Raw genomic sequence first — 17,606 nt, 5'->3', positions numbered from 1 at the left:
CTCTGCCCACTCTTTGCTTCAAGGAATAAACTTATATGAAAAAGGTGGTCAAAATTCCGAACTCCTAGGTAATGGTTCACTTGTAGAAAAAAATATCTAAAACGGTAAAGCTCAACTAGGACCAAAAAATATGGCTTCTCACTTACATGTGAATAGAATGTACACTGTAGCTTTGTATTCAAGGTTGTCCAAATTAAGGCTCCCAAAGGCGGTTTTCTAGCACACCTACGGTTTCTGAAGTCCAAGTAATGTATCTCACTTCACGAAAGTGTGCATTGGGCTTTTCACTTCTATAGCTTTGCTCACATCCATTCTGTCTGCCTAAAATACTCTTCTCAAACCTCGAAGCCCCCAATTGAAATGATACCCTTCATTTGAGGCCCAGCTCAAAAGCAGACCTGGCACAACACTTGTCGCTGAAGCCTGACGTAAGGCGGCCTTCCTTCTGTATTCACACAGCCCTTAACCGCGTGTTGCCTGTACAGTAATGACCACACATCACAACCTGTGTCAGACCATAACCTCCCCGCATGCAGGCGCCACGGGTCAGAGTCAGATGCTTCCAGGGACCGTCCACTCAGTGCTCGGATCCCTGGGGCAATATTCTGATGAAGTAGGTACCTGCCTCCCGAGAGGGGCACCCCAGTGACCCCTGCGGCCCAGCCGATCAAGCCTGGGAATGTTTTATGTACGGTGAGTGCTCACTATGATGTTTTCTGAAGACATTATCTATATGTTAAATGCACATACAATGCAAAAGAATGAAACAGAGCTATGTCACATTGTGTAATCTTAGTCTTTTGGAGCCAGTTTTCTCCTCTGTAAAATGGAAATTATTGTATTTCCACTTTACTGTATCTTCACATCATTGTCATGAGAACTAATGAAATAACATAACTAATGAAATAACTCATAATACACTGTGTGCAATAAATGACATTTTAATACTAATTATAGTATCAATTTAATACCTTCCTCAATAATCCTAAACTTTTCTCAGTTACTGCCTAACCTGGCTTTTCCCTAGGTTTCAATAGAAGTTTTTCTGTGGCAAAACAACCCAATCCTCCAAATAGTTCCTGGAAACTTCTCATGATCTCAGAAGGGAGAAGAGACAAATGTGATTACGTGACTTAAAACAGCTTAACATTTCTAAAGAAAGACATCCCAGACTTTTCCGGGGAAAATGGTGGCTGTCTTTAAAGAAGCAATAAGACATACTGCGAAGGAGATAAAATACTTTCTGGACGAGGAGGGATGCAGGATTTTCGTACCATTCCTTTAACTCTGCCAGCACTGCGTCTTCTTTACCTCACAGCACCAATTGGTGAGCAGAGTCACCAGTGTGAGACTCACTATGTGACACACAGAAACAACTCTGCCGGCCGTGCCCAGTTGCAAGCCGAGTGGTACCCTCTGCCTGTGCCTGCATCACAACACCCTGCCCCTGTCAGAAGTTGTCTCCCACCTCACTCCCTGCGTTTCAGCATTTTCTCTCTGAAGCTATGACTCTTTGTTTTGTATATTGAACAAAGGCTTCTGGCCAAAAACAGTACTTTCCTGACCTGAGATGCTTTTCCTCTTGGCTCAAACCCTCCCAATCGATATTTCCCCTTTAAATCCTAAATTTATATTATTCAAAACTTTGCAGTCAATGGTTCTTTTGCAACAACCACAAATATAGGATTAGCTACAAAGCCGCTTTTTACAAAGAGTTTCTAGAGTTACAGAACGCACACTTTGGAAAAATCTCTGAGTAGGGGCAGTGGGCATACCACGGCCTTGGCTACAGGGGTGCTGCCCTCCAGACCTGCTCTGCGACACGAGCAGGTCACAGTCTCCTTAGGGCCACAGTGTCTTCACCCAGCAAATGAGACAGTGAATATATCTATCGTGAAAAACAGTATCTACTCCGCAGTGCTGTGGTCAAGATCCCATGAAATAACGTGTTGGCAAATAGTGTGAACACTGAAGCACAACACAAACGTTGGTTATTTGTGCTGTGACTGTGGGCAATCCTTTGATTGACATCTTGGACCTCCCACTCAGGTTTGAGCTTCGTCCTAGTTTGTCTTTTACCCAGTGTAGACCGATTCCCAAGTCTCTGAGATGCCTTCATCTTGTCTTTCAGGGCCCACATCTCCACAAACCAACTGCTGGGTTTGGGGACTCCTGCTGCAATGCACAGCCTGGCTCGGGCCCTGTGGGAAGCTCTGTACCTCTGCTCTGTGAATGAGCTTGCTCCCTCTGGGTCCCAGTACGGGCTCCAGAACCCAGCGTTGACAGAGGGTCATCGGAACTAATGACACTTCACTCCCTCCAACTATAATATTATTACTCACGCTCAAGCATAAAACAAGATGATGATAAAAATCTCCTTAGAGAGGCATGAGGTATTCCCATGTAGATACGCCCTGTTTTTCCTCCCCATTCCAATTAAGCTTGCAGAAGTAGTCTCTACTTATAACTCTACCTCCTGACCTCCTGTCTCATTTATGCATTTCCCTTCTATTGATAGCGCAGTCACACATGCAGTACTATACTAAAAAAGCCAAATAATGGACAAAGATTTATAATGAAAAGCAACTCCCTCATTCCTTCTCACTCACTTCTCAGAGCAACCAACCACTTGAACCACTTCTCTTTTTAGATCTGGTGGTTACCTCTGCATGAATCAGTATCTTTTACGTTGCTGTACACTGATGAAACCATTTAAAACATTATTTATGAAGGCCTTGCTAGGAAAGGGAGGATTTAGCTACTTATACTATATCCTTCTCAGTTCAATTTAAGTTACTTTAGTTATTATATTTTTCCTTATGAATCAGCTTTGAGGTATAATTTACATATAAGAAAATGGAACCATTTTAAGTGTCCAGTTAGATGAGTACTGACAAATGGTACACCCATGTAACCATCATGACTGTAAAGATGTAAAGCATTCCCCACAGGCCCTTGTACAGTCAAGCTCGCCCCAACCCCAGACAACCACTGATCAGTTTTCTGTGACTAGAAATTAATCCTGCCTGTTCTAGAGTTTTCTATAAATGGAATAATACACTATGTACTGTTTTGTACCTGGCTTCTTTCACTTAATATAAAGTTTCTGAGATCATCCATGTAATTGAGTTCATCAGTCACTCATTTCGTTTTTGTGGTAAGTAGAATGCCATTGGATGGATAGAGCACAGTTCATTATCCATTCACATGCTGGTGAACATCGCGTTGCCTCCAGATTTAGGCTATTATGAATAAAGCTGCTATGAGAATGCCTGTACAAGTCTTTCCATGAACATGTTTTTTCTTCTCTTGGACAAATACCTAGGCATGGAATTGCTGGGTCATAGGGTGAGTATACACGAGTATTTAACTTTTGAAGAAAGTCTCTTCTTTCTAGGTCTCACCCACAAATAGGCTGGCTGCCAATAAGTTGTATGAATATGATAGAAATTGCTATATCATATTTCAGGATGGGCAGGAAGGGTGCCTGCCTCTGTCCTTTGGCTGCAAATGCTAGAATGGGGTATGGTTTTACTTAGAGGTGGAGTCACATATATCAGAGCAGTGAAATTCTTCCCGGGCATTTTTTCAGTCTCTTTACAGGTGCCCTTTGGTTTTTCCCTGTAAGTCAAATGCCTGTAGCACTTCCTGCACAGGGAGGAGGAAGGAGGAGACAACGTGCTCTCCTCTCAACGTGGAGAGCACGTTGAGAGCCTATAAACAGACATTCCATTAATCCCATCTGGCTCCCCCTGCCTCACCTCTTCCTACCCTCCACATTACTGCCTGAGTCTGGAGCTCCCTCTTCTTTTGGCAGGACACGCTGATAGATTCTGGGCTGCTGCTTCCTGTCTCTGAATATCCATCTTCTAGGAAATTGTTGAACTCGCATTTGCTGATGATTCTTCTCCCATTCTTTCAGTTTGGCTGGGGTTGTTTATTTTATTGGGGTCTTGGGAGAGAGGAGACAGATCATTATCTTTGGCCTGCAGTCCTCACCCAGAAATCGATAGATCTGATTCAGAGCAGCAGTCTAGTAGTAAATCCTTCCAGGGAAGCCTCCCTAGCCAGGCTCGTCAGGTCAACGCACCCCTTTATGTCTTTTCTGGATGACCTCTCTCCTTCCGGAAATGCTCTTTTCATTTCCACAATACTACTCTCATCTGGTTTTCTCCTGCCTTTCTGGCCACTTTTTCAGTCTCATTTCCACATGTCTTATTCTCTGCCTTTAAATGTCAGTGCCACTTAGATCTCCCAATTTTCTCACTCTACACATTCTGCTTAGATCTTGTGACGCAGTGTGCTCTCTGAACCCCACCCTTGCAGTGTTTAAGCAGTCCTTCCCCTAATAAGCTTTCCTTGACGAATGTCCCCATAGCACCAAACAGACTTCTCTAGAACTTCTCACACTGAACCGTATTTACCTGCTCATGAATCTGTTTCTTCTTCCAGCCTTAAGCTCCCCGAGAGCCCAAAACTGTGGTTTTTTTTTCATTCCCAGCAACTCACCTAGGGTACTGCTGGCAATTAACAAATATTTGCTGAATTGAATTTAGATTATGGATATTTAAAAATGCTTTATGTTTTACACATGTATTACTGGTAATAATCATAAAGTTTGTACTTTGAAGAAAAAAATTTGCCAGGTAAATATAGACCTCCTCAAGCTAATCAAAGAAAACCCAATTCTTAATTTGTGTAATGTAAATTAATGATGCTGCACAGAAATTAATGATGCAAATTTACATGTGAAAATTACATCCTCTTCATTCCTCGGTATTTATTTAGAGCCCAAACCAACATAGATTGGATAAACGAAATGTGATATGTACATACAATGGCATATTGCTCAGCCTTTGAAGGAAAGGAAAGTCTGACACAGATGGAACACGGATGAACCCTGAGGACATTATGCTAAATGAAATAAGTCAGTCACAAAAGGTCAAATAGTTTACAATTTCATTTATATAAGGTAACCCAGAGTAGTCAGATTCATAGAGACAGAAAGTAGAACGATGGTTGCCAGGGCTGGTGGAAAGGGCATGGGGCATTATTCCTCAATGGACACAATTTCGATGTGGCAATGACAAGCGTTCTGGAGATGGATGGTGGTGACAGGTGCAGAACAGTCTGAAATGTACTCAATGCTGCTGAATTGCACATTTAAAAAAGGTTAAGGTGGTCAATTTTTATATTATGTATATTTTATCACAATTTAAAATAAAACTCACACACACAAAATGCTCTATTTCATTAGAATATTTTCCAAATAAAATTTTGACCTACGCTTAAAATGAAAAATGTAGCAAATTATGGAGAAAGCAATGAAAGCTACAGAAAATACAAGAAAACTATGAAGGATAAAAAAATGGATCTATAGACTAACAATAATAATAGCTTCCATGTATTGAAGCACTGTGCTAAATGCTTTACATGGATTAATACATTCAAAACGTCTACAAGAGACAGGAGAGAGATTAGAGAGATTAAATCGCTTCCTGATGGTCTCACAGCTAAAAAGTAGCAGAAAACAGTTCAATGCCAGGTGCTCTGGTCTACAGCTCACACTCTGACCCACTATGTGCCTGGACACTTTGGGATCAGAGGGTTGGTGAGAAGGAGACATCAAAACTTTCCTTAAGCATTCAACCTTAAGAGTAATGAAAACACAATCAACGATCTATGGAATACCTTTTACACGCCTAGCATGTATGGAATGAAAGAGATCCCAATCAGATGGGGGAGACAGACCTTGCATGTAAGTAACCAGGCCGTACAACCCGCGAGCTGCCTAACAGACAGGCACAGAAGACAGGATGTCTAGTACAGTGTGTGCCACCCAAACCCACACGATTCTTGGCAACACAAGTGCTGCATAAATGCCGACTACATGAAATAAAATCAGTCTATGAAAATATATTGTCTCCGAATGCATTTGAAAACAAAAAGGTAAAAGGATCAACTTTGCTTTCTTTTTCTCAGAGAAGAAATTTAACAGATGATAGCAATCACTGACATTCAAATCATAATAAAGAGGAATCAGCCTTTTTGTTCAGATTATACTACAAATGACAATGTGATAGGTATCACATGTTAAAATGTTCCCATATTAAGGATTCTAAGAAGCAGATAATGATTACGTGCAGTTTAAACTGCCACATAAAATTCACACTATAACTTGAATAGTTTCATTTTTCTAAAGAGAGACTGAGAGATTATGAGAATACAGACTCACGAGTGATCTACTCTGAAATCCAAGCAGATTTTCTAGTACAACTTTCCTGCTGTCCCGTAGTTCTCGCCACACTTAACATCTGCACCCACATCACCCCAGGAAACCATCTGCTAATGTGTTAATGCAGAGCACTGAGATGTGGGCCTCACTTCCAGAGGCTTAAAATAATTGCAGCTTGCTATGCTTACCTCAAAAATCAAATTGACACCTTCCATACTAAGATATCACGTTACTTGTTTTCACTGTACTCTTAAGAATTTCTATGTGAATATATACTATACCTTGTTCCAATATCAAGCCAGCTGCCATAATCCTTGACCAAGAAGAAAAAATGCTGTAAAATAAAACAAAATATGGCTCCATTAAAAACAAAGGCTATTTAGATTCAGTTGAAAAAACAATATTGTTTTAGGATTATGTGTTTCAGATTTCTGACCCCTCCGAACCACTATCTGATTACAATCAGTAAGAGTACTCGTATGCCCTTTACTGAAATTTTTGGTTGAACTAAAATGAGCAACAGCCTAAAAGCCAGAAGCAGCATTTCAATTCAGCCAAATGAACAAAAAAGTGTCATTTGTTAATAACTAGAATAAAGAAAACCATAGTAAATAAAGATATTTAGTATCTTTTAATAAAATATACTAAATAATACTAAAGACCTCAAGAAGCTATAGCATCCATCCATCAACAAATATTTACTGACCACCTACTATGTGTTAATTATTGTGTTAGGTCCTGGAGATAAACACTCTTCTAGGAAATGTTTAATCTAGTGAACGAGTCAGTGAAATTATCAGGCGCATGTGTGTGATGAGTGTTATCAGAAAATACAGGCCATTATGAATGAGAGCAGAAAGTAAGGGGTACATATCCTGACTAGACTATAAGGGAAGGCTGCCCCAATAAAAAGTCTAAATATCTGTAAACAGTCAGAGTCAGTTGAAAGAGGAGGTTGGGGAGAAGGAAGAAGAATGTTGCTGACAGAGGGGTAAACTATACAAACATGGAAAGTCCAGGTAGACCTCGGCAGGTCCCAGGTGTGGCTGGGTAGAGAAAATGAGGAAGCAAAGTGAGAGATGATATCAGTCAAGGAGGCAGCGGCCTGACCACAGGTGACTTTCTAAGTTAAATTAGGCAATCTGACTCTTAACATAAATTGTGAAGTCGGAGAATTTCAATTCTTTTCTATTAACATGTCTTGCCTATTTGCCACTTTGGGAGCAAAACTGAAAACTGATTTGTTCTAACATTATGTGTGGTCAATTTCAGAAACATACAGGCATACCATGTTTTATTGCACTTCACCTTATTGTACTTCACCGATATTGGTGTATTTTGCATTGTTTTGTTTTGTTTTTATAAACTGAAGGCAAGACCCTCCACCAGCAAAATGACTGTGACTCGCTTTATCATGATACTCGCTTTATTGTGGTGGCCTGGAACTAAACCCGCAATATCTCCGGATATGCCTACATTGAATATCCAGTTCAACACAACACAAAAATGCTCTCCTCTAAATCACATGACTAGGAATCTGAAGTGGGAAGTTACTGTAATTGCTGTCTGTAATCACTTCTAGCATGGGATGCTGTGTAGTGAAGAATTAACTTTATCCCAAGAGAGGCCTGTCTTTTGTCTCCAGCTACTAAGAGGTGATTTCTAGGCTGCTGGGCTGTCATGACTGACAGAAATGTTTTGCCTGGGGGACCTTTGCCACCAAACAGTCTAATAATGTGGTTTATGTTGGGGGCTTTGGGCCACGTGTTCCTAGTTCTACCTCTAGAAGGACTGGAAATTGAAGGTCAGCCATGGGAACAGCATTGAACTGAGCCCCAATAGAAAGTCTGGACACCCAGGCTACGGTGGGCCTGGCTGGTAGTGAGTGCTCTGAGGGGACTGTCACACGTTGATGCAGGAGGCGTGACGGATGCTGTCCTGGCTGCAGGCAGAGGACGAGCAGTGCGCCGCATCTGGACCCCTCCTGAACTCCCCTGGGCAGATTTTAACCTGCATGCTTTCCGTGGAATAAACCATACCCGTGAATACATTTTTGGTGAGTTCTGAGTTCATCTAGTGAATTGTCAAACCTGAGGGTAGTTTTGGGAACCCCCAAACTTGCAGGTGCAAAATAGGTTCTTCTTTTTGTTACCACACTTTTTATTAATACAAGAGGCCCACGCATACGCTCCTCAGTCAGAATTAATTCATTAGAGATACCATCTTGTTAACATCTTCCCACTGGAAAAGCTCTATTTCCTGTTTCCTTCCTTCTCTTCCTCCCTTTCTACCTCCCTTTTCCCTTTCTTTTTCAAGCTGAAAAAAGGGTTAAAAATCAACATTTCAAGTAGGAAAATCTAAAGTTAGCTTTTTCTGTTAACTTCCTATGGAAGTTAATTTCAGATATACTGCACCATGGAAGACTAGATATAAAATGACAGATTCGAATAAATTAAGTAAGAAGGCTTTCCACACCTTAAAAAGAGCACTTACTGCATAATAAACCATATAAAAAGAAAGTAATTTATATGTGTAAATTATGCCAGCACTTATAACTCAATATCTAAAGATTTCATGTATGGAAATGCATTCATATTTATATTGATTGAATTAACTCAGCACTTAGCTTCTCAATTTTATTGATACTGAAGATCCAAGAATGTCTTACCAAAGCCATAATGTCTGATATGACGAGAACCATGAGAAAAAGACTGAAAAAAAAGAAAATGAAAAAAAAGTTACATATAATACAACAGGCACGTTTTAAAAACACATTAAAATCAAAATGAGAAAAATCAAATAACCCAATATCCTGACAGTATTTTTGCTTCTGAAAATACTACTTTTGACAAAAGCTCTTTTCATATTATCATGGACTACTGTCCCCCAGTGACAGGCTGGACTTTAAAAATGTTACTTAACACTTTGAATACTTATTTCAATACTATAAAAGGGACACAAATGATGATTTTTAAATTAAACTTATTTTAGATAATCATAGATTTACATGCAATCTTAAGATATAATATAGAGGACCTTTGCCCAATTTCTCCCAATGGTAACATGTTACAAAACTATAAAATATTACAAACAGATATTAGCACTGATACTGTCAAGATGCAGAATGCACCCCCATCACAAGGATTCCTCGGGATACTCTTTTATAGCAACACCTATCCTCTTGCCGACTCCCGCCTAATCCCTAATCCCTAATTTGCTCTCCATTTCTATAATTTTGCCATTTGAAGAGTGTTGTAGAAGTGGAATCAATTATAAAACACTCTGTAACCTTTTGGGATTGTCTTTTTTCACTCAGCACCATTCCCTTGAAATTCATCTAAGGTGCTTTATGTACCATAGTCTGTTCCTTTTTATTGCTGAGTACGGATGTACTGCCTTGTATGGACGTACCACAGTTTGCTTAACCATTCAAGCACTGAAGGACTGTTTCCAGTTTGTAGCTGTTACAAATAAAGCTGCAATAAACATTTATGTACAGTTTTTTTATGCAAATACAAGTTTTCATTTCTCTAGGAAAAATACCTAAGCGTGTAATTGCTGGATTGAATGGCAGTTGTATGTCTAATTTCATAAGAAACTGTATAACTCTTTTCAGAGTGGTTGTAACATTTTACAAAAAATACCATCAGTAATGTATGAGAACAATTTTTTTGCATCCTTACTGGCATTTGGTAAAGTCACGATTTTTTATTTTACTATTCTGACAGTCATATAATGAATGATACCTCATTGTGGTTTTAATATGCGTTTCCTTAATGGCTGAGATGCTGAATATCTTTTTGTTGACCACTTTACCATCTATATGTCCTCTTTAGGTCTTCTGCCCATTTTCTAATTGAATTATTGGTTTTTATTGTTGAATTTAAAAGTTCTTTACATATTCTAGATAGAAATCCTTTGACAGATATGTGGTTTATAAATATTTTCTCCCAGTATGTAGCTTGTCTTTTCATTCTCTTAACAGGGGTTTTGTTGTGCAGAGCAAAAACTTTTAATTTTGATGAAGTCTAATTTATCAAGTTTTTCCTTTTGTAGGTCATCATTTTGGTGTCAAGTCTAACGTTTTTCCTAGCTCAAATCCCAAAGATTTTCTTTTATGTTTTTTCCTAAAAGTTTAAATCCATTTTGAGTTAATGTTTATATAAGATACAAGATTCTGGTCAAGGTTTATGACTTTTTAAGAAATAATTGTTTTCCCAACTATTTGTTTGAAGTATAGAAATATAACTCAGTATGCACGTATCTCACATATGCATGTATATACCACAAGTCAGACTGATCCATCTTACAAAACGAATCTGCTATAAAAGACATAATAAAGTGTGTTAAGTGTTTGTAGAGAACACAGTGGTCATTCACTATAAACTTCTACCCAAAGCATGACTATTCCCAAAGTTACAATCCCAAAGAAGGCTTTGTCTAGCACAAGTTTTAGTGGTTCCAGTAACAGAATCCACTCCATTCTAGACAGCTCCAATTATTACAAAGTCCCCCCCTTCTTTGAATCATATAATCAGTGAAACAAAAATTCCACCCTTTGGACCCAGTTCTTCTGGAACAAGAGATAAACACAATTTAAATGAAACAGATCTTAAAGTATCTTTTTAAAAATTTTGTTTAACATTTTTGAATGTTGTTTTTCTAAAGCAAATTATTTTATTGTATGACACAGATGATATTCTGGAATCCTTCTGAAGACACACCTGATGAAGTTACTTACAGTCTTCTCAGCCTCAGTTTCCTTATCTGTACAATGGGTAAAAGAATACCTACTTCATCGTATTGTTGGGAAAATTAATTCAGGTAATATATGTACCTAATACAATGCCTGCATATGGTAGGTGCCTAACAAATACTGGTTCCTTTCTCACTACTTTTAACAAAAGCTGTAGATAAAATGAAAGACACAATGAAAGATACAATCTCTGCCTTCATCGAGTTCACACAGCGTGTACCAGTTAGCCAGGGCTGCCATAACAAAGTATCACAGACTACCGGATGGCTTAAACAACAGAAAATTATTACCTCACTTCTGAAGGCTAAGACTAAGATCAAGGAATCAGCAGGGTTGATTTCATCCTGAGGCCTCTTTCCCTTACTTGTAGGTGACCATCTTCTCCCTCTGTGCTCACATGGTCTCTCCTCTGTGTCCTAATCTCTTCTTCTAAGGACACCAGTTATATTGGACTAGGGCCCACTCGTATCACCTAGTTTTACCTTAATTATCTCTTTTAAAGGCCCTATCTCAAAATACAGTCACATTTAACATTTACATTTTGGGGGGACACAATTCAGTTTACAACAGGGTATGAATCAGAAAAGTAAGAAATTGTTTTATCACCATATGAGTTACCTGACTTAACTAGGAATTTAGGGTGGGGCAGCTGAATAAGAAAAGTTTATCAGAGAATACGATGTCTGATCTAAGCCTTAATTAACAAGAAGAAAAAAACTTGACCAGGACAAATCCTTCCACTCTTGAGCCATTGTGGGGAAAGTGAGGAACAGAGAAGTAAACCGCCCACGATCGCACAGCTAGTGAGCGGGCCTCGAGCCTGGGTTCCTGACCAGTACGCACGCTGGCTGGCCCCCCCAGGCACTGCGCACTCTCGGACGCCTTCAGCTGCTCATCACCTTCTTCTGAACGTGTCCCTTGTTTATTCACAAGGGACACGAATAAATAAGGAGGCATAAATGGAACACACTGTTCAATACCCACGGTGACCAAATCACTACGAAAGTAAGATGGGATTATCACTCTTCATGTCTTGGATATGATTATTTCTATTAAAAGCAGGTTAGTTTCATATCATTTTACCTCTACTATGTTTTGAAGCTACCGAGTACCTAGAGCCTATGAGTTTGCCCCATGAATACTTTTTGATTCAAGAAATAATACATGCTACTGGGTTTTCATCCGAATGGTGATAACTATTACCTGTTATCCCCTCCACCAACCCACTATGAGCATTCACCTGCAATACTGATCTCCCTGCTTCTACTTTTGTCCCCCTAAGGTTATTATCCATACAATAGACAGTAGGGTTTTGGAAACCTTTCCAATGGCTTCTTACCACAATAGGAAAAATTCTGAGGTCCTAAGTAGACCTAAGTAGCCCCATATGGTCTGGTCCCTGCCTACAATTCTTTTACTACTGTAGCATACCCCACTGAAGGCTACCTCTTGTTGTTTTTCAAATACACCACACACGTTTTCACCTCATGCCCTTTGTGCATGCCACAATCTATCTGCAATGTTCTTTATTCACATAGCTTCATGGTACACTCTGTTTTTAATCAGGTTTCTGCTTAAATGTCTCCTTCTCATAGAAGTCTCCCCTGATAAAGCTATTTTTCTTCCTGACATGTAATACTACCTGACATTTTATTGTCACAGCAAGCATTTTATTTATTATTTGTTTCTCTGAATAGATGGTAAGCTCTATTTACCACTGTGTTACCTACCAGCAGCTATGATAGTGGCTGGCATACAACAGAAACTCAAAATATATGAGCTAAATGAATGATAGGAGTAATCAGTGTAAAATAAAATTGAAAATGGCTACTACTCCACATTGTGATATACACTGACTTAAGATCTTTTCCTTTTGGTCCCACAGAACTAAAAAGATTTGAACCAAGGAAAATAAACTTGGTAGAAACACTATCAAATAACATTGTAAAAAGCTAAAACCACCCAGAGTAAAATCTGTAACTAACAAAATAATGATGGAAGAAGCAAATCTCCTTGACCAAACCAGGTCTGTAAAATCTGACCCAGGTAAATTAGACCTGGTAGAGATAATAGCCATAAAAGAAAAGAAAAAATCACATTAGCTGGAGCTAAAATTCATACACTTTAAGATAGGTAAAAACAGAATAATGAACCAAAATTTCTTTGCTAAAATTTTTATAACTGCCCTCAGTAAAGATAATTTTAATGAATTAAAAATAAAAATAAAAATACTTAGTTTAGTTTCACTTCATATTAAATTAATCAAAAACTTAAGCTGATTTAATATAGTTTCCCCTGGAAAACGCTCACCCAATAAAAGTGATTTGACACTAGAGTAATTCTGATCCAAATTTGGATTCCTAAATATGGGAGCATGACATCCTGAAGATTAAACCTTCCATAGAACAAAACAGTGTATTCAAAACACCTTATGTTCATTTCAGTTAGTGCAGGGCTTGAGAAAACTAGCTGTTTTGCTGCCAGATCGTGGTGTTGACAACTGTTGACCCTCTCAAGTTTTTTTCAATCACTACTGGTTGTCCTGAGTATGTGACCAAGTATAGAACTGAACAATTAATCCCTTTAGATGTCATTATGTGGTTGGTTGTTGAACACTTCAGTAACGCTCAAACCTTCTTCTCTTTCTCAGCCTCCTAAGCCTCCTTATACTTCTCTGCATTCTGAAGGTGATAAAGGTCTTCAAGGTCTATGTTGTCTCATCACCTGAGGCCTCCAAATATCCTCCTCAACTGGGACAGACACTTTCGGTTGGCTGTTTCCCACACTCACGCCAAGCCACAATTTGTTTTTTTCTAACCACCTTCCAGCTTAGATCTGAATGTGTGCCAGACAGAGTTCTGGTCATTGAGACAAAATCTGAAATCTATTGGATGGGGCATTGGGGAAATACATTGCTTCCCTTATGGAAAGGGAGAATCAGCTGACACAAATCCTTGCCCCTTCCCTCATGAGTCCTTCCCATCTGGGTGGCAGATATGATTCATGGAGGTGTGAGAAGAGCCAACACCCTAAGATGGGGAGAGCAGAAAGGCGGGGCTGTAGATGACATCATACCATCTCAGGACTGCCAACCTCTAGACTCCAGGTTCTGAGAGACAATGAATCCCTGTTTCTTCCAGCTACGGTTAGATTCTCATTACTTACAGCCAAAAGCATTTCTAACGGATCAACCATTAGGTAATCTTCATGCCCAGATACACCCTTTTACTGGTCTCTACCCAAAATACACAAGTCTTTGAAATAAAGCCAGATATCAAGACTGAGAAATTAGATAAATTATTGATATTTAGAGAAGTTAATTTTAATATCATGCAAAATAAAATAATGCTAACACAGCTGTTGTACTTTATTTTTGTTCAATACATACTTAAGGAATGAGTCCAAAGAAAAGCGGTTAGAATCATCTCAGGTTTGTTCTACTGAACTCATCTTTGGCATTAGGGATATAACAAGTCAGTCATTAGTGTAGACTCCACCTCCATCTTAACCCCTAGGCTTTCAAGAATTGTGTTGTAAGAATAAATAATGAGACTGAACATGTGGGTAGAAGGAGAGGTGTTATCAGTGATATTTAGCAAGTGGATCTGGTAATGAGGGTGGATGAACTTAGGCTTGTGTGATACAGAAAACAGCATGAGGAGCTAGTTTTCAACAGGAAGAAAAGGAATTGCTAGGTTCAGTGTGTGACATTATCAAATTTGAAGGGTTGGTGTGATATTGAGGGGGAAATGTCAGTGACTTGTAAAGGTTTAGTGGTCAAAAGACATCTATAAAGCCTCAACTTTGTCATCTTTGCCTCAGTTGTCTGCCTTTGTATTTATTTTGTTGCACTAGTCTCAGAACAGAATTACTACACACACATGTATGTGTATGTGCACACACACAGATATACATATACACACTTTGGTGAGCCTTCTACTTCTTATTCACCTGTCCCCCCAGTTCTTTTATCAAATATTAATTAAAATCTTTTATAAAAAAATATATCCACTAACAGATGCAAGGAAGTACCTATAAGTTACCATTTTTTTATTGTAGCTAAGTAACTATCTTTTATATATTAACAAGGGATAAATGCTTTTAATGTTAAATTTTCTACAAAAATATACAAAATTAAAGTAGAAATGATATTTCTACTAATCATTTCTACTATTTTTAAACAGTGGAAGAAAATCTTTTTTTTATTCAAATTATGGCACGTGCATAATAATATGCTAAACCCAGTTCTAGCTTAAAGTCATTAACATGCAAATGTATGCTAATACCAGTTATTTCTTTCAACACTGAATATTCCACCTTGATTCAACAATAACAGAACTGCAAAGAAGCTTCATATTTATCTCAAGTGTCTTTCAGAGAGGCTGATCAGTCCTGTGCTGATGAGGCAATTTTATTGGTTAAAAAAAGCAAATAGTAGAGTTGACAGCTTCTCTTCCAGCAGTTTGATTGCTTAAGACTGACTGCTTCAGAAATTCCTCAAAACTCAGAAAGAGTATTTCACATTGCATTTGTCAAATGTGTAAAAATCAAGACTGAGAAACTATGTATATTATTGACTTTTAGAACATTTCAAGCCATGTAAAATGAAATAATGTTAACACATTTGTCTAATACATATTTAAGAAATAACCCCCTAAAAACAGAATGATATCCTTCCTTTTGTAGGCACAGTAATATCTACAGTAAACCAGTCATTAATTACAATAATTTAACATTTATGTTTTACTGATTTCTAGGGAGGCTCTTCATTAGCTTGAATAATATGAGGTCAGACAATTAAGCTCGTGAACTCATCTTAGAAAAAGTGCTACATACCTCATTGCTGAATATCACTACGGTCACCTTTGGAGCACTCCTCTTGGGAAGCTATACACCAACCCCAGTGCCTAGTCCACCCTTCAAAGCAATTTTGGAACTCTTTTTCTGGAATGGCTATGAGAGCTGTCATCATATTACCCTTGATGTCCTGGATGTCATCGATTTGTCTTCCTTTATCTTTGGATAAAGAAAGAAGTCATTTGGGGGCCAGATCAGGTGAGTAGGGAGGGTGTTTCAATACCATTATTTGTTTACTGTTTAAAAACTCCCTCGCAGACAGTGCTGTGTGAGCTGGTGCATTGTCGTGATGCAAGAGCCATGAATTGTTGGCGAGAAGTTCAGGTCATCTAACTTTTTCATGCAGCCTTTTCAGTACTTCCAAATAGTAAACTTGGTTAACTGTTAGTCCAATTCATACAAATTCATAATGAATAATCCCTCCGATATCAAAAAAAGGTTAGCAACATCATTGCAATAAGTTTGCGAACTTAATTGTCCAACCTCATAGTCTAGTAACATTTAACATTTTAATTGCCTGCAAGAGGCTCTAATTAACTACTCTCCTCTAATAACATCTGAACTCTGAGCAAAAGGGTAAAGCACTTTTTCTCATTTTTATAATAAACAATCTATGTTACAGTGTCTTAATAGCAATCACACGAAATACCCTCAAATGCTTACTCTCATTTCTTAAAAATGGGCAAATACAATGGCTCGTAAACGTTCACCTTACCTTTTTGATGATAACTGGGTAGTTAACTGCACTGCTTCAAAAGCACACATCACAAGAACAAAAGGGATCAAAATCTGTTTAAAGGAACAACAAATGATGCCATGGGTAGCTGAAACATTTGAAAAACGTTTTGAAATAAATACCATTTCTGTTTATAGAAATATTTCAATTTCTCAAATTTTATCTACATAAAAGAGTAAAGAGCAAATGCTGAAATAAAACCAGGATACCAATAACATATAGAAGAGCGATAAAACTGACTTCAAAATCTGTATCAGTAGTATATGTAGTATAAGAAATAATACAACACACATTCCAAATAAAACCTATTACAAATTTTTGTTCCACTTATGTCATTATATTAATTAATGACCATGTCCAAATGCTTCTAAGAGGGTGTGAGAGGCCCAGAATGCCCAAATGAAATAAATTATGGAAACTGGTAAATTTGATTCACAGATCCCTGAACCCATCTGGTTAGTTGATACTATAACTCCATAAACATGATTAAGTTGTTTAACCACTGCTTTTTGTTGTTTTATTTTAATCTTAATTTATTTCTAGTTATAAAATTCATACTCACTGTAAAAAAATTTGTAAAATAAAAATTGAGGAAGGTATAATAAAATTTATACTGGTTGAAAATTCATAATCCAGAGCTAACACTGATAATATTTTGAGATATTGCTTTCCAATGACCAATTAAAAAAGATAGATATATACATATACACACACACACACATACACACACACACACATATTTGATATTTTTAAAAAGAGGAGAGAAGAAGAAATGGAAAATAAATGATGTTTAAGACTGCAAGATTCTTTTTCACGTGGACGATATACAAGTCTGACTGAAACAGAGACAGGAGGACCTTCCCTGGCAGCCACATCAGTCAAAAAGAGTCATCAAGGGCAGTATGTCAGTCAGCTCTCTAAATTAAGGTAAAGGTCAAAGATCTAGCATTCTACTTTAAACTTTTTTTCCCTTGTTTTTAATTAAATACACATGGTGTTTAATAGACTGAAATAAGAACAAC

The 17,606-nt window shown here is 38.1% G+C and overlaps 1 protein-coding gene across 2 annotated transcripts in view; it reads right to left on the bottom strand.

The window, feature by feature from the left end:
• Positions 1-17,606, bottom strand: part of PIGN (phosphatidylinositol glycan anchor biosynthesis class N) — a 94,700-nt gene that overhangs the window by 11,027 nt on the left and 66,067 nt on the right. Inside the window, exons 27-30 of one of the 2 annotated variants that reach the window (XM_081078066.1) lie at positions 16,564-16,637; positions 8,904-8,946; positions 6,517-6,569; positions 4,758-5,147 (exon numbers count right to left, since the gene is read on the bottom strand). In XM_081078066.1, coding sequence (XP_080934192.1) covers positions 5,051-5,147; positions 6,517-6,569; positions 8,904-8,946; positions 16,564-16,637 — 267 coding nt within the window. In that variant the 3' untranslated portion in view covers positions 4,758-5,050. Of the gene's footprint in view, positions 1-4,757; positions 5,148-6,516; positions 6,570-8,903; positions 8,947-16,563; positions 16,638-17,606 lie in introns of those variants that run through there. The other variant, XM_081078065.1, reaches the window with a different exon arrangement.

The sequence above is a fragment of the Rhinolophus hipposideros genome, assembly GCF_964194185.1.
Source record: "Rhinolophus hipposideros genome assembly, chromosome: 17".
Taxonomy (NCBI): Eukaryota; Metazoa; Chordata; class Mammalia; order Chiroptera; family Rhinolophidae; genus Rhinolophus; species Rhinolophus hipposideros.
The sequence above is the reverse complement of the archived record's forward strand: the minus strand, read 5'-3'. Positions and strand labels throughout refer to the sequence as shown.